The 18,863-nt window shown below is 40.8% G+C and overlaps 1 protein-coding gene across 1 annotated transcript in view; it reads right to left on the bottom strand.

Annotated features, from left to right (window-relative positions):
* Positions 1 to 16,017, bottom strand: part of cdh4 (cadherin 4, type 1, R-cadherin (retinal)) — a gene marked incomplete at its 3' end in the record, with an annotated part of 224,366 nt that extends 208,349 nt beyond the window's left edge. Inside the window, exons 1-2 of the mRNA XM_083938972.1 lie at positions 15,898 to 16,017; positions 14,669 to 14,780 (exon numbers count right to left, since the gene is read on the bottom strand). Of these exons, the coding sequence (XP_083795098.1) occupies positions 14,669 to 14,780; positions 15,898 to 15,951 (166 nt within the window). The 5' untranslated portion in view covers positions 15,952 to 16,017. The remainder of the gene's footprint in view (positions 1 to 14,668; positions 14,781 to 15,897) is intronic.
* Positions 16,018 to 18,863: the final 2,846 nt, after the last annotated feature.

Here is an 18,863-nt window from a genome sequence, read left to right on the forward strand (position 1 = left end):
ACGGTGCGTATTGTTGTATATTGTATATACCTACGCTTAACCACAATGTCTGTTGCACTCTGTCACATTAGTTATTGTTTGATTTATTTTACGTTAGCTTTATTTTGATTTGATTATGTTAGCTTATTGTTACTCTGATCCTTTCCCATCTTTGTATTGAAACTGTTGCACAATAATTTCCCTCGGGGTAAATAAAGCTTCTTGAATCTTGAATCTTGAATCTAATAGTCCTGCCTTCAAGCCTAGCAGGGTTTAACTATCTGAAGCATAACATCTACAAGCAAAGGTGAACACAAACCACCATAATGTAGCTGAGGGTGATGCAAAGCTAAGCTAGTAAGCGAGGCTACCGCAAGCTTACAGGGCAGCAGCAAAGGCCTACTAACCAATGCTAACAAAAATTTGAAAGTAAACGGTAGCAAAAATCGAATATGATTGGACTTAACATAGAGAGAATAGTGGCGTGTAGGGGGTAATGGTAACATAGCAATGAGAGAAATTCCACACTAGTGTGGATATTCAAACAGGAAACAAGTGAGCATCCCACAGCTGTGATTCATTCATTTAGGCCCACTGTGGGCGATATACAGACCAACTGTAATATTAAAACACCCACCAGAACTTAATTGTATTCAATGTTCCAATCCAGTTCATTCAGCTTTTACGTCAGGGCTCTCAAGTTTTGAAGACATTCTCCCCCCGCCCCCGAAATGCACACAGTCTGTAGTCGGTATTCAGAAACTGTTTCTCTAAACGAGCTGTCAAGACTTCTGTACCGTTGTGATGTCCCAACTATACGACATATATATAATATATATATATATACTGTATATAGATAGATAGATAGATAGATAGATAGATAGATAGATAGATAGATAGATAGATAGATAGATAGATAGATAGATAGATAGATAGCTGGATACAGTATATACAGGTATATATATTAGGGCTGAAACCATAAATGGAGTAACGCGAGTTACTCTATTACATCAAGGCAGAGATCTCTGCCTCGATGATTCGTTTGATTCCTTTTGATTCAGCGTCTGAGCTGAAAGCAGCCCGTTATCAACTGCACTTCACCGGGCGCCGCTGTTCCGGTTTACGGGGGGCGGTTGCTGTAGTTATGGATAAACAGGATGTGAATGGGTAAAGCTAGCTGTCCTTGTGAATGCATCTATGTTTAGTTTTTCATTACAATGTTAAACATAGGGTCACCTACCTTATCAGTCTTTATATATTTGTTTAAGTAAATGTGTCAGTCACGCTTGTACGTTGATTGTTGTTATGGTAAACAGGAAGAGAGCGAGTCACTCTTCCCGATAATATATATCTATAATTAATTTTCTGAATTATCTATTTATCTTTGAGGAAACACGTGTGTCAGGTAGAATAAACGTAAACGTATTCATGGTAAATTGTGAGTGTATTGCCTTGAACACTCACACATCTCGTCTATTTCTCTCTCTTTCCCCCTCACGCAAATGTGCACACTCAAACACAAACAAACACACACACACACACAAACACACGCACACACCCACTCCTGTTAGGTTACCACACTAAATAGGCCACGTGACTGCACTGATGTTCAGTCCTTCTTCGCAATTCTCCTTGTGTTTCATCTAACATGCTGCAGGGCCTGAAGGTGGAAGAGAGGGTCTTGTATTGGTGCCAACATCCACCCTAGCTCTACGATAATGAGCTCTACAGGCCCTGAACCCGACCCAAGCAGGAAAACCCATCACTTAAAAATAGCAAGCGGAACCTCACTGTGGTCAAAGCATCTCACAGTATTTCAATTGTTTAATATCATATCGAGACATAGAACAAAAATCAAGCTGTGAATAACCACGTGAAATAAGGAACGACCAGATATCTACGGACGGTAGAGGTTTATTCATGACAGGTGAGATTTACAGTATGACTATGGCCCTGCAGGGCAGTAGAGCTTATTCAACCAGAACGTTTAACTCTCGGCTTCATAATGATGCTTTTAGAGAGCTGTTCAAAGCTTTCCACGTCCTCTGGTTAGAATGCAGACGGCTACATTAGAAATGACTACAGCACAGTCACTGTTCAGCCAGTAACCTGTGAGCTGCAAATCAGAAGCCTACATGCTTAGGTGCGGATATGGGGCTATTGTATGCAAATTCCATCAGCATAACAATCTCTCTGTTTTTAACAAATGCAGGCACCAGCAATAAGTGAGCACCAAACTGCAGAAATGGTGTTGATCATGTTTTGTTTGTCTGTTGTAGCACTGACACATTATCTTTTTCTATCTATTTTTGTAAGCTGCTGGAATTTCCACATCCTTGCAGGAGTCATTTCAAAGGGATCAATAAAGAGCAGTCTAAGTCTAAGTCTAAGTCTAAGTTATCATTTGGGTTAGCCTTGATGTTTGATTGGTTTACACAGTTATAAATTTGATGCTGCATTTAAATGGGTGCTTGGATGTGACAGCCATCATTCACTTTGATACAACCCTGTGGTGGCTGTAATCATGATGACACAGTCTGCATCCGTTTCTTTTTTTTTACCCAGGCTAAATATCTGTTTATGGCAATAAGAGGGCTTCTATTCCCAGAGGCCACAGTTAGTCAGACGGCCTCTTATTGTCTTACTGCTGGGTTGTGGTGCAAAGCCAAACACTGTCACCAACACCACCACCACCCCCCTCCTCCTCGTCTCTTCTCTGTTGGTTCTCAGAGCTATTATTTTTTATCTGAAAACCTATACGGGGCAACAGAGAGAAAAGAGACAAGAGAAAGAGATGGAGAGGGGAGGGGGAGGCACACACAGAGACAGAGTGGAGCAGGGGAGGAAAACTGTGATTCTTCTGAAGCGGTGATCGATGCTACCAGCATGTGTCTGCGTTGCATGCTGCCAGCAGAAAGGAGGGCTCTATTGATTTGCTTCCATATTTCAATCAAAAAAAGTGGGCTCCCAACCCCAGATCTCCCTCTGTACTTCTGTAAATTACCAGCCTCTTACTAAAAAAAGAATGGAATGCCAATTGTCAAGCTTAGCCATATTTGAAAAAACTCCATCTTTTTATGCAGACAACAAAAGACACATTTGTGAGTGCAACTGGGACATCTTTGGCATGGTAATGATGCTTCATGTGGATTTTTTCCAACTATCGCTGGCCCATGGGGTGGCTGTGGTTCAGGAAGAGAAGAGCGAGTTATCCACCAATTGCAGAGTCGGCAGTTCAATCCCCAGATTCTCCTGTCCACATGTGGAAGTGGGCAAGACACTGAACACCAAATTGTTCCAGACGGCTGGCCAGAATCTTGCAGGGTAGCTTGATGCTATGGGTGTGTGAATGGACGAATGAGAGGCTAAACTGTAAATCCCTTTGGATAAAAGCACTATGAATGCAACCATTAACTGATGGCTATAATCCTATTATGGGTATTTACAGTGGGCCTTGAGCCAATTCACGAACAAATACATCAAAAAGTGAGAAAACAGCACAAAAGGCACAATCAGATTAGATAATAATATTTAATTAATGATTTTTGTTTAATCCCTGACAGTTTTAAGACCTGTTTAGACAGAGCATGTTTAGCAGGTTGCAAACACTAGGCGCACCACACTACCTACCTAAGGCAACCACTGAATCACCAGTTTGGTCGCCAGAAAAAAATGTCGGCCTTGTATGTTTCTGTAAACCAAAGAAAAGTTGAAATTTAACTATGGGTGTGGGATATTGACAAAAATCAATAATTTTGCTAAAGACGATAATCGCCGATATTTTTGCATCCCTCTAAAATTGTTAAATCATCAAAGGCCTTTCGTACTAGCTCGCTGTTGTTTATAGTACATTAGATGTTAATGAAAATATTGACAGAAAAAAACATGTTCAAGAAAAACAGGTCTTTTTTATTAAATTAAAACTGAGTCATTCAAGTAGGTATGATACAAAAACACTGAAATCAGCAATGTAAGTATTGAGATTAAGCAGTGCAGGAATGTATAAACCATTTCAAAGTGTTTGCTGAGTGTGTTTTCTTGTCGGTACCTTAGCTGGCAGGTCGTGGTTGACCGCTGACTAACGAACATTCTTCCTATTCTGTTCGGTGGTTAATTTACAGATGGTGAAACAAGTTCGTTGTCGAGCTGTCTTTGGCGCCAACCACTTACCGCCGTAGTTTGTAGATTGGCGTCTTTTGAGCAACATCAGTGTTTTCGAAGCCAAAGCCTCTCCATGCAAGTGAGGATGATCCACGTCTAGCTATTAAATCTAACAACATCGATTCTGAGGCTGGTAGAGTTTGTGTTTTGTCTCCTGGCACTGTTTGTTCACTCTTTTTTAACTTCAGCCATACACGGAGCTACGTCAGCTTGGTTTGTTGTTGTTGTAAAGCGTGAACACAGCGTGTGTTCTCAATGCAGCTGGTGGCAGTCATGGTTGCCGAACTGAGATTAACTTTTCCAAGCCAGACACACGCACCAAAACCCTATGACAAAACGGCCCAAATATTTTGGCTGAAAACAGTCCAATCTGGCAGCACCAGCAGTAGTATGCCCTACAAGGCTTGATCATGCGGTGAATGGTTTTTGTACTGACCCAAACCATAATCTTTTCCCAAACCTAACCACGTAGTTTTGTTACCTAACCCTAACCACATAGTTTTGATGCCTTAACCTAACCATGTAGTTTTGTTGCCTAACCCTAACCACGTGTGTGTGTGTGTGTGTGTGTGTGTGTGTGTGTGTGTGTGCATGTGTGTGTGTGTGTGTGTGTGTGTGTGTGTGTGTGTGTGTGTGTGTGTGTGTGTGTGTGTGTGTGTGTGTGTGTGTGTGTGTGTGTGTGTGTGTGTGTAGGATCAAGTTCAAGAGAATCAAGTTGTGAGCGGGTTATCTAGAAAATATAAAGCGGACAAGTAAGTCGTGCCTCCTGTGGTGTCTTAGTTTTTGAGAAAATGGATTCATAACAGAGTCAGAGGTAGTATGATGAGCTCCCGCAGGTTTAGAGAGAGAAATAGACATACAGACATACAGCTGAGATAATGTGTTCATGATAAGAAAGCAAATTAAGCAATATAAACCTAAATAAGATTAAATTCTTCATTGGCATTAGAGCTGGCGATGAGAGGGAGCATGAAACCGAATGGATTAAGTCGTATTACAAATATACGGCACAATGTCTTGTGTTTATTCAGGTCAGCAAAGCATATTTGCAGATTTGTCTGCCTCTCACAGACAAATCTGCAACACAAAGGGATGAAGCACGGTCCCGTATTGTGATTTCCATATCAGCCATCTGAATCCTAGCCAGAACAGACAGAAAGTGTAACCGAGTTCCCTCTGCTGTAGTAACAACCATACTTTTTTAACAAAGCATGTCAATCATTGCTCAAGAACACATATTTAGCAGAAAGAAAACCTGGGAACCTTGTCTATGTCATGACAACAAGATTAAAAGCAACAGCTTAAACCTTTACTGGAATGTTTATTATAAGAGGAAAAGACTTTCAAACTTAAACATCTAAATGGGCTAAGTAAAATCTGTGAAATGTCAAAACAGAGAGAATTGTGAGTTGGAAATTAAATAAGATGACCTGCATAACAAATAGTTCCCAGCAGTGGGCTTCCACAAGTCAATGTAAAAACAAGTCTGCACACAGCGCTTTTTTTGGATCAAAATAGACAGCAAATTGATACAATCAAATCCAAAGGCAGCACCACCATAGGAGATGCAATCCCCCTGCCCCCCCACCGCCACCACCGCCACCACCAACCTCTTTCTCCATGATGGAGTCAGGATTTGTGAATCTATTTTCTTTTATGGTGCCATCGTATCCCAAACTGTTTCTTTTATGTGCCTCAGAGCCTGGTGAAAAATGACAGAGAAGCTGTGTATCTTTCAACACTGAGGCTAATTTGCCACACACGCACACACGCACACACACACTTTATATGTTGCTGTATACATCATTGTGGTTGCTCTCATTCATTTGCTATTTAAAACATTGAATAGTGGCCCAAATACACTCTGGTAGCACTTGGTAAATGGGTTTTTACAAATAAGTGGTACAATAACAATGTTAATTCTTAAAATGGATTCTAATGTAAGTAGTCTTGCTCCAGTGGATATCCTAATGCAGTTTAATGTACCCAACCCGAGCAGCTGAGTGGTGTGACGTTTTTTTCTAAAAGCTACCTTGTAAGCATAGAGCTGAGTTGCAAGAGTGCAACTAATGACTGGAAATGATTCACAATATCAAGGTCTCTGGCTTTCATTTACTATATCAACACTAAAATGTTGCAATTTAATAAACACATTTTTCATTTACGTCATTAGTCTGGAAAATTTAATTTTACAGTTAAATCTCAGTGAAAATATCAAACTGTGAGGCATTTCTGAGGTGAAATCTGTATCTCTATTTTAATCAAAGTTGGTAATTAATATGGGAATACAGAAAACCTCCCTTCTTATTTGACTGACAAGTTTACAGCTTTACCACTATAAAACAGGTATGCCTCTCTCCCTCCCTCATCCTTCTCCTTTGCTTACTAATGAGCCGTGAGATTGACAGCTGGATTACTGGGCTGGTTTGTAATCCTTTAATTTCTCCATTTAAGATAATCACTCTCTGGATGGAGCCCTGCCTACAGCACAAACACAGAAAAACATGCAACATATACTGTGTTTATATACCGTATATAAATAAATATGTGTTTATGCATTAGACAAAAATGAACAAGAAAAATATGGGGAAAAAAACAAGAGCAGCCAGGCGCCCTGATCAAATATAGTTTCCAGGCTGAATTAATCCAAAGGACAAAGTAGGCACAAGCTGCTTGCTGGCAAGGGACCTTTTTGATATTAGAGTTTGTAGAACAAAGGCATCTTGACAGTGTAGTCTTTTAATCAAGGCGATAGAATAGCAAAAGCCCCGTAGCTTCAGAAATGGCTGTATAGTACAATACAGAGTGGCCCTCTAGAGATGCCTTCAGCAGCTTAGAGGATTCTATGTGTTGAGCCAAGCCAAACGTAAATCATTTTGACTGGGCCGTGTTTCTCATCTCCTCCATTGCTGAAAACTGAGGATATGAGTGTTGAAGAACATGAGAGGTCATAGTAGCAACACAAGGTCAAACCGCTTGGCCGTTATTCATCAATAAAGTGAGAGGCTATATGTCACTTTGAGCACCTGACTCAGGAATGAAGAGGGGGTGGGGGGAAAAACAAAAAGGCATAGCTGAGCAAGAGTGCAGCTAAGGTGTAGATTTTCATAAGCCGTTTTGAACAAGGTCTGACGTACCAGGTGCTGACAATGTCCGAAGATTCCCTTTCACACATAAAGCACACTAAGGGAGATTGTCCAGGTCAGATGCATTATCACTTACTGAAAATACTGGTTTTGGTTTTAGCAAGGGATGCTGCCTGAGTAGAACGTGTCTCTCGCCGTTTCTGTAATTTGTTTTTGTCGGTTTGAGTGCCTCGTCAATTCTTCAGTTTGACTTCATTTTTGTTGCCATCTTCATGAAAACCACTCTTCTACTTCACCCTTGGATGTTTCCCGCGAGTCTCACGATAGAAACATCATCAACACGCTCGAGCGCTGGGAATTCTCTAGGCAATTAGTTGCTTTATATACACATGGGTTCAGTCGGACATTACTTTTTACAAGGGATCTGGCAGGGTGAAGTCTGTTTAACGTCCAATTCACCTGATTTGGACATGTGCGTCCTCACAGACAGCTCTATCGGGTCATTTCTAGATCATTTCAAGGAGCTTTACATTCTCACAGTCCATCACTCAGTGAACACATATTGTAAAATTTACACATGATGATCAGTTTGTTTGCTGTCTTAACGAGAGGAATACTATGAGTTGTATCTAGTGGACAGACTTCGGATGGAGGTGTTAACCTTTAATAATAGGGGAGAAATACCAATCGGTAACAGGAAATGCAGCTTTGAGTAATTCCAAAGTTGTCTTATTTACATGTTGTCCTCTTAGCTGGCTTACTAACATTAGCCACAGGCAAGTCCACATTTAGGAATCGCCTAGGGCCTGCTCTCATCCGGTTTTAACATCTGTCCTGAGTGATCAGATCACAAGTGGACAGCTCTCAGTACGTCTGTTCACACCTAGCTGGGGAACATCCTGTCATCTGTATGTAAACAAAGACGTACATCATTTCCGTTTACATACAGATAGCTTACATATTTTAATGAAAAAATGGCATTTGTCTGGTGTGAAATTCAGTTTTCATTACATTTCATTTCAACGTGAGATGACTTATGAAAAAGCACTGCCTACAGTTTGTCCGTGTGCAAATGGATGTAACTTTTCTCTCTCACAAACAGCAGTATGTGTTTAATATGTTTGGAATTTATGTGGTATTTTATGGACATACAAATTACGATGGCTACCTGTTTAACTTTACCCTTTCATGTTCGATTTCAGCTGTATATGACTCGTGTTAAAGTGAAATTCCAGTGTAAAATCATCCCAGGGTCTTTTTAGGCAAATTCGGTCATCAAATAAGCTATCGAGACGATTTTTTTTCGTGTATAAACTATTAACGCATATTTTAGGGGGGTCACTAACAGCCTGTTGCGGCTAACAAGGATAAGCTCGAGCGACGAGTTGAACGCATTAAAGTGGCTTTTTTTTAACCACTAATACTGCTCCAAATAACACAGAATGTGTGAACAGCAACAGCAGATGTTACAAAAAAAGAGGTTGCAGCTTGAGGTCGTTTGATAAACTAACTGATAATGGTCACATAGGGAGACTAGGAAATAAATGTGGTCTATGATGTATGTCAATTCTTGCTTTTTATTTCCAAATGTCTTTTTATTCATTGGAATAAGACAGCCTAGGACAGCTTTAAAGAAAACACAATTTTAGAGTGATTGTACCGGAAATGGAAAATTGGTTCAACCTGAGCTTTTCCCACATTATTTTTTGACAGACAAGGTTTATACTGAGCATTTGCCCCCTCCTTTAATTTTCTTTTGCAGAGGTACTGTTGATAAAGCCCCCTCTTTTTTTCCTATTAATTGTAATAACAATTGTCAATCCAATAATCCACCTAATTGACAGTGAAGGGTACATTGTTATGACGATCACAAACAGGCAGGATAACATGCAAGTGAACAATTGAGCTGAAGAAACACCACTTCAATACTGAAGACCTGATTTGTATTCAGATGCATGTAAATCCTGCAAGCCGCCTGGGCTCGGGGTGGGTGGGTTGTAATGAACTGATAGATTGAGGCTTACACTTACAGTTAAAAGGTGAAGCAGAGGTCTCCTGGTGAGAAAATGTTCATTTCTACATTGCAAAAAAATAAATCCAATAGAGTCTTAATCAAGGCCACCGATCGTTACAGGGCATGGAGATCCAAAGCTCTAAAACACATTGATTGTGAGGTAGGGAGGCCGATTAAAAAAAAAAAGGTTTTCGATAACAAATGCAAATAGTATTCAGATTATACAAGGATAAATGTGGTGTTTTCCTACTATCTTTGATATTATTTGTAAAGAGACGCATCCATCAGTTGGGTTAAACTGTAATTCAGAGACAGTTTCTAAGAAATACGAATAAGAAACACCACTTTAAACTTTGTCCATGCACGCTCTTTGATAAGTTTGCCCTTGTCTCAACCCCAGAATTACAGTAGTAAGTGGTCCCTAGTTCCTCTAACACATTCTCTTTCTTATCCGTTAATCCTTTGCCAAGGACTCTCTTTTTTGACTAACACGATCAGAAGTGCCTACCCCCCCCCCCCCCCCCCCCCCCACCAAATATCCATGATTTAACCCGCAGCCGTCAGCTCTTGTGGATACGATGTGGAGTCTGATAATATCGAGGTTAGCTCTGTTTGAAGGTCGGAATTCAGGGCGCTATTAGCTCGCCTCTGTTTTGTCAGAAAATATGGAAGTACTGCATAATCCTACCCAGTAGAGTGCAAACAGAGGACATGCTCAGCACTTTTAAAATGCAGGAGGAGTCTCAGGCGTCGGGTTCGTCTCTGACAGCTTCTCATGTCTACATGCAAGGAGGTCGAGATTAACAATGCCTGTCTCTCAGTGGGCTCCAGATGGAAAAGCATTGAAACTATCCGAGTCGTAATGAAACTCCATGAGAGCATACGCCATGACCTAGTGACCAACCATCAGAATAAAACTAATGCCAGCACACAGAGAAGAGTTCACTTGAGATCAGTGCACTAGAACTAAGAAAATTCACATGGAAGCCCTGACAAGAGGCAATAATATTTCTGCTGACAGCCAGTTTCCCATCTATCAAAACCCTTTTTTTACTTACTACCGCCACTGAGGAAATGACTACAAAACAGGATGAAAAGGATTGTGCTGTGGCATGTACTATATCTTGGGTGGCTTGCTTGATGGAATTGGCTCAGCATATACGTCATGTTGTAGAGAGTTTGAGGGATATGTGAGCGTAGCTTGGTTTGGTAAGAAGGAAGGCGAGATAAAGAGAAATGATGTGGCTCATCTTCTGTACCTGTATTCTATCAGCTCGCCACAGACTGCAGGTCCTGGCTGCAAAGATGAAAGACTCTCTGGAGGACAAGAGAGACGTTTGTGAGTCAGAAGGAAAATGGCATCCCGCTTATCAAATGCCTGGAAATGTAATCTCCCCCCCCACCCCCCACCCCACCCTCCCTCCCTCAGTTCTAGGGTCTGGGCGTACTTATGAAAGCCCTGTCACTTTGGATAGTATAGTTAGGAGTCAGGAGTTCTCCACAGCACAGAGAACACCGAGCTGGCTGTTTCAAAGCAGATATGGCTACTTGCCAGATTTTCCTGCTGTAGTCTAATTGGGGTCATGTTACAAGTCATTTTGTGTGTGTAACTTTTACAGATGGAGTTAAACAATAGGAAATCCATGCTGAAAGCGTATAGCTGATGGAGGCATGATCCTCCTTAAATTAATCTTTCAGATTTAAGTACAGTGTGTGCAATTTTTTAACCGCAATAGTAAGACCCATTTTGAAATTAAAAAGCCTGGGTTGAAGGAAGCGAGGAAAAGACACTCAATTGTGCATTATTTCTTTGTAGAGAAAGTTCATCTCCTGTGATTCAAGAGACAACGCAGGGAGTGAAAATGGAAACAAGCCCATTCCCTTTGAAAGGGCAGCATGGAGTTAAGGTGGAAAAGCACAGGCTTTATGAAAATATATTGTATGCTTGGTTAAGGAATACACACATTTTGTATTGCTTGTCCACTGATGAATGGATATTTAGGTATCATCAGTGTTTGTTTATACAATTTGCACACAACATGGTGTTCCTCTGCTGTATTTCTAAAGCCTGCCTTTGAAACACTAAAATCGATTTCTCTCCAAAAACAAGGTTTCTCCAATCCAGTAAATCCATCAAAGTCATTTTCTTTGTCACATAATCTTGGCGACTAGAGTAAAATATGCAGTCAGACAGGGATCTAAATCACACAGCAGAGTACTGTTCACCGTCTCTCAGGACTGGCCAGGGGCAAAGGGTGAAACGCATCACTGCTGTCTTTTCAAATATGCATTGACAGTGACTTACTATAGAGACACTATACCGACTGAACTGTACTTGAAATCTTTTTTTTTTTGCTGAGGACACATTGCCTTGTCCGTATTCCTAGGTCTCTGTTCCGGCTCTTGGAGCGACATGATGGTTTACACAGCCATGTGCAATCACTGGAATATTTCTTTTCATGGCTTATCTGCCCACAGCGGGAATCTGCACGGACCACAACTCATGGCCCAGCTGTCTGCTTGCCTGTGTACCACAGCATCCCCCTCCAATCCTGACCCAGCTCCCAGACAAACATCTCCATGGGAGCATGGGACGATTTATTCAGCACAACTTCACGGCAGCGCAGAGATTTGTGAGTTAGTTGAACAAAGGTCCAGGTTGAAGTAGCATTCCAATGTTTTTGCATGATTTGTGATTACAATCATCACAGCTGATCATTTTCAAAGTCATGCTGGTGTGTTTTATATTTTTGAGTGTTGGTGCAGTGCTGTTGAAAAAACACTAAAGAAGAAACCGAAGATTTATCTGATCAGGACTCTTCACTCCTTCAGGTTCATACATTGAAATCTCCATTTCACAATATGAGACCTTCAAAATTAAACTGAGAAGAAACAGTATGGGGCAGTAGTGGTCTCAGAAAATGTGTGACTAGAAGGTTCAGTTCAATCCCCTAGAAAAGCAGCGCTTACCCCTCCCTAATTACCTCCACTAAGGCGCCCTTGAGCAAGGCCCTGAACTCCCACTGCTCAGTGGCCAGAAAATCAGAATTAAGTGTTTTTTGACATATTTTGGCTATAAAGGCTCAAAAGTGAAAAAAGGGGCAAAGGTAAGAAAAAGGAAGGATTACATGATGAAAAAATATGTATCAGGGTCTTGGTGTTTTGTGTCGTAATGCAGATAAAATTGCAGGTAGGAATGCTGTAATAACCTAGAGATTTCAGGTGTCCACCATGATCTGAAAGTGTGATAAAACAACAGTATGGTACTTTAAGCACACACAATGCTGCATGAGGCATATGTAGCAGAAGCATCTCAAAATAGTTTCTCATCCATTCAATTGAGTCGAATTGTTGTAAATTAATTTGTTTGTTGTAAATGTTACTCAGCACCCACATGCAATCAAAACATCAAACTAGAAGGAAACACAACTCCCCCTTCCACCTCAGTATGAAAAGAGCTGCAGTCCACACATTGTTCAGCAACTGGAAACAGAGGCCTGGTTCACACTGCACCTGCTGGGCCACAGCTCTTTAGTCCTCCCCCCATCGCTCACTGTCTATCTCTCTAGGGAGAAAACAGCCACGGCCCACAGCGGTCCAGCAACCCCCTAGCCAGCTCCGGAGCATCCCACACTCTACCTCATTTCATCCCTGGCAAATTCATTTTTCTTGAAAAGTGACATTTTCAGGTTATACATATTGTGGCGTTAGTATTAAAGGCTTCCTCCCGCTCTGTATCCCACTGTGTAGAAAGCAAACCTTCAGTAGGGCTAGCCCCCGCACATTCATCATTGCATGAGGACTTACTATAAGCTGCTGCAGCCCCTATCCCTTTGAGTGGCCAGCTGGGAGGACACAGCATGGCTCTCAGATTGATTTTCGCCAAGAACAAACACAGACTAAATGAAAGCAAGAGACTGGAAGCAGAGGTAATATGGGATCAAAACTGGAGCGGATGTTGCACATAAGGTAAATCAAATTGACAATAAAGCCATGCTGTAACCTTTTTTTATCTGTTAATATGTACACCCTTGAGACAGGCATGCATATTACACACACAAACACAGAGAAGAAAACACCGTATGTTAGACACATCACTCTGCTATATTGTTTGGGTCAGTAAGGATGTCTCAGTCCATTTCCAAACAGGCGAAGCCTCTAGCCCTGAGCCCCTTCAGGCAAACCCGCTCCCCACTGACTGCCTGCACCGTCCTTGTCAGCCTCCTAAATGACAAAATGACCTCCAAAATAAGTCTGCTGTTTTGCTCGCAGACGGAAAATGCTCAAAAAGCTGATACAATGACATTTCTTTCTGGCAAACAAAATAATAGGCAAATATTTTGGTATGAAATTCAAGTGTCAAGGGAGAACTGGGCTTATTGTACACTGTTGCCAGAAAAGGTTGGAGGTTGAGGTTTTCAAAGTCTGAGACTGTGGCTATTCTATGTGATCTCCTACTAATGGTGTATTTTCATTTCCATTCATTAAACCTTCCCTGAAACAGTTTGGAGCCCATTAGGAGGCCTGTTTCACAATTTAAAAACCTCTGAGGAAAGTGTGGAACAATCTAAACATTGGGTCTATATCACAAAAACTAAGTTATGAAAATATGTAAAATGCTGAAGCACTCCTCCTTCTGGGGGTCATTTTGAGGTTTAGATATAACATGATCGAACATCACCAGTCTTGTTAACATGTCAGTTTTTCAAATTGTTTTTTTTTTTTCCATTATGGCAAATATTCAGCAGCAAATAGAAGAGACACGCTGAAGAAACCACAACATAATTCCAAATGGCAGGAGATGAACCTCCTAACAGATTTAGTACACTGCCTGCTCTGAAAAGAAATGGAGCGAATTAAAATAGAATTGAATTCCTCCAAAAAAACAGAATACAAGGGATGGATTGTACATGTATTACACTGAACAGTCAGAATAAAACTAAAGTTTTGGGCTTCCAGCTGCAAACATGCAGAGCAGGAAAAAGGCCATTTAAATGTGTCTGCTCTGCCAGCCCGCTGCTAAGTCAATCAAACAAAGAAGAAATGTGTTGTTCCTGAAATCAGTAATTTCATTCATCAATGAGACTCCATATCAGATGAAAACTCTCCAACAGAATGCATTACATGCCTGCTGACACATCATTATTAATCATAACCCAAGAGTCTTTCAACCCACACTCCATCACAACTGGATCTTTCTGCTTGAACGTATACATGTCCGTGCTCAAGATGAGCTGCTTATGTTGCGTAGCCACAACCAGAGTGTGTTCTGACCTTCTTGAGGAGTGATGGAGGGCCCGTGCCAAAGTACGCACACACACACACACACACACACATACACATACACACACACTATAAGATTTTGGGACACATGAAGGCACCGAAAATATTATATCAATAAATAAGTTCCAGCAACCGGCAGGTTTACCTTTGAGAATGCTCTGTCCGTGCAGTACGTCCTTCGAGACAATCACTGTGTAGAAGTTCTGGGAGAAGCCTGGTCTGCATGGGGGTTTGAGGGGCTGGCCCGCCTTACTCCCCTGAGGAATAGAATCAGACAGCCTGTTAAGCATTGGCAAACTGACTCGCAGTGACAGGGTCACAAACTGATCTCACAGTTTTTCAGACTGATATTGAACCTCAGAGTCTCTCTGGATACACCGAGTGATTTTCTGGCGAGGACAACAAGCTGCACTCGGACCTCCACAGTGTGTTATAATGATCATCATCATCGTCACTGTTAAAGATGTTACCATCATGATCATCATATGTTGACTGACATAAAATGATAATGATGTCAATGATAACCCTTGTAAAAGATGATGACCATGTCTAGCAGGAAATGTTTAAACATCCCTACTGCATGCTGACTGGAGTGTGAGCACATAGTGTGTGAAAGAGACCAAAGAAAGAAGCCAAATGCATCAAAGGACACTGTTGGTATATAAGCATACACTAATTGCAGGCACAAGGTTCTTCCAGCAGGTATTGTATTCTCCACAGAATGCACTTGCAGCAATACATCTCATTCATTATACCATTTTATGCTTTTATAAAGAAAATATGGTGCACTCTGTTGCATTATACAAGCAATCCAATATGTCCCTGACTACACAGCAATTAAGATGATGTAAAAAACTACTACAGGCATTTGGGAAATAAAGTTTGAAAATAAAGTAAGGTAAGCTATTCATATTTGTTGATTTGTTTCTTAAAATCATCCTTTTTAAATTTGTCCTAAACAATAATCAAATCGTTCACTGAGCCATGCATCCAAGAAATGTAGAGAGGGACAATTGACAGTGCGTAAACGAAGTTGATCGCAGCCAACAAAACGAACAGCCACTCCAGACACCACTGTCCTCTGCAATAATGCACTGCAGTTTATTTAGGCGAGATGATGGGAAAGCTGGCGAGCAGAGTTGTCAGTGACTTTTTTTTAACCACACTTAAACTAAAGACAATCTTGACCAGAAAATTAAGCTACACACATCATGTTGCCTTTAGCGCAACGCTGCGGGAGAAAGTGAGCCTCTCACAGCCACTTTCACAGGCTCGTGCAGCGCGCTGCAAAGCCCCCAAGTAAGCACTACAGCAGTGCAGCACTTCCACTGTACTGTTAGCAGAAGAGATAGTGTATAAATTGACTCGTCTTACCGAGGATGCGCCCACAAGTAAGGTGCACGCCAGGATGACGCAGCCAATGTTCATCTTTGCAAAATCGCGTGTTAGGAGAAATTAGGATGAGATGAGTCGTCTTCGCCAAATACACCTCAGTAATTCCCGGATCCCTGCTCCTTCTTCTTCTTCTTCTCGGGTGCTGAGTGAACGTCCGTCCCTACTTGTCTGGCGCAAAAGTGCCGCTGAGACTGAGATGCTGAGCTCCGTGCAGAGGAAGCCGGTGCCCATTGGATAACAGCGTCACTACAACCCCTCCTACCGCACGGCGGAGCAAGCATGGCAGTGTGCACTATCTGTGCTTCAAATGACTACCTGACTGTGGTGATGCCCCGTGCACTTGTGGGCTCTCCTGGGAGAAAAATGCATTTTCCAGGCAATTTAGATTCATATTTTTACTTCAGATGGAGCAAAGGCGGGTCCGGTGGTGTGAGTGACAACCAACCATCCGAGTCTTTTCATGTGTCCATCAGCTAACTGCAGACTATTTCACACCCCAGTTACCCCCTCTGCCCCTGATCCACGGTATAAGTACGGCAAAGCAGCCGAGTTATTAGCTTTTTATTAAAGCTGCCATGATAGACCGCTGCGGGATAAGAATGTAAGGTTCAAATGAAATAAAAATTTTAAAAAGCCCAGTAGTCTGAGATGAAATATGTACATATTGTTAAATCATTTGGTTCTTCATATCTTTTTTATAACAACAGGTGAAAATAATTAGTTCTTTTGATTTTTGCCTAGAGAGAAATATATATGAATGAATTCAGTATATATTAATTTTATATATTATATATCATATTTTGCTTTTAACTTTATATCTATTTGGTAACCTAAGTTACCTGAGAGGTGCAATATAAATACAAAATTTAATTATATTATTATAAATAATATCTATTTTATTATATATTTCTGTACAGTCCTCTAAAATCTGTTGGGGATGTGTGAACTGTGCCTTTAACTGGTCACACAATTTAATAATGTTGACATTTCCAAAGCTTCAGATCAATGGCATAATTTCCATATCTGGGAGGTCATGACAATTTAATCCCATCAAAAGGAATGGGACAGTATTGCAGTGTCAATCAACACAGCCCAGTGTCTGCCCCTGTCACTGCCATTCATACACTCTCCTGCTTTATTTGCAGTCCTATAAAATTGAAAAAACTGTCTCTGAATATATATTTTTTTTCAATTTCTTTCCTCTAAACGGTATCTTCAAAATAAACTGCTTGAGGCTGATAATTAAGGAGTACTTCTTATCTAGATGACTACAGTTCAGTGGGTGTTTCTGTCCACAGGGCAGGATTTTTTAAGGTCAGAGATACCAGAAATAAACTCCACTCATCTCCCTTCAAGACACAGTGTTTTTGCTTTTATTATACAGTGGAAAACTTGGCAAACTGTATGACAAGGATTTAAAACTCTTGAATTGTACAGTGAACAATGACTCTAACGTCACATCTTTTTTATCATTTCCTCATGGGACAAGCTGCTGACAGGAAGGAAGGTTAAGAAGGAAAAGAGCTCCGAGTTCCAGTAAAAAATTTAGTGTGCGGAATATGGCACGTCCTCAAGTGAAAAATGCTCTTGCCAGTGTTAACATATTTTCCTGCATTCAGAAGTGAGATAAGGCCATATACATTCTGTTTTAACTTTAATTAATAACAACAGCACAGTGCAAAAAGTGACCATGGCCAGATGCCCCCCTCCACAGGACAAACACATATTCATGAAATTATTGTTTTCCTGATTTAGTACCCTGAAGAACTGCAAACCGATTCTGTGCTGCTGTAAATTCTGCGAGGCTCGAAGGTACCTTGCCAGTTTCGGAATGCAAGTAAATTATTCCTCTCAAGTATCAAGCATTTGCCTAATAAAAAAAACATCTGGGCACTTAAAGTGAATTGGTTTAAGGCCGTGCTGAATTATTAAACAAATCTTAAAAATGGGTCCCAGTTCCCCTTTTATAGAGGGGAAAGACATCACTGTAGGAACACCATACCAAGTACACTAGCTGACAAATCACACTTTTCATTTGTGGGATTGCTTTTTCTCTTCTAGTGCAGTGATTTGTGAAGAGTTATTGGTTACTTTCTCCTAATGTCTTGTTTCTCTTTTTTAGGCTTGGTTGGACAACAAAAGCTGGTACTTTCATTCATCAATTCAGTTTTGAGAAATGCAGATTTACAACAGCACCGTTTTCTTTCTTTTCTTTTTTTTTTTCTGCCTTTATCACCAAGACCCAAAATTTGTAAGGGCTCATTGGGAATTTAATGATCCTGCTCGCATAAATTAGGGCAAACCAGTACTTGATCACTTAGTTCTGATACCAACATAAATAGCAAAGACATTCAACATTCAACTTACTACAGATTCATTTTCATGATATACTTGTTGCTCAGCTTTAACCCTACCTATACCAGCACACATGCTGCTGTTCCATCCACAGTTTAAGTGAAGCTTAAACGTATCTCACTATTATGGTTGTGTCTTATTCTGCTCGGACCAGTCCCAGCCTGGTCAGTTGCGTACATGAACTGATGAAGCCTCTTCGATGAGAGGTGAAACATCTTCCTAGACAAATAACCAAGTCCAGTTACTTTTGACTAAAATTGCTTTGGGGATAACGATGACCTGGACAAATGAGAACAGCCACAGGCACTCTGCTTAATAGGGTAAGAGGATGTAAATTGCATATATAATGTGTTTGTTTTGATGCTTTTATAAACTATTCACTTCATAGGTGTAGATTAAGGCTGGGTATTAGTACTTGATGCCTTCACAGTATCATCCGAAATAACCCAGTACCAAGTAGTATCGAAGACTGTTTGTATGACTTAGCTTACAAGCAAAAAACAAATTGAAGTAAAGAAGGGCAAATAATTAAGAAGCCTAGTGACCGTGAATATAACAAGATTGAGGACTCTGAATGAACAAAAGAGGCT

The sequence above is a fragment of the Echiichthys vipera genome, assembly GCF_963691815.1.
Source record: "Echiichthys vipera genome assembly, chromosome: X".
Taxonomy (NCBI): domain Eukaryota; kingdom Metazoa; phylum Chordata; class Actinopteri; order Perciformes; family Trachinidae; genus Echiichthys; species Echiichthys vipera.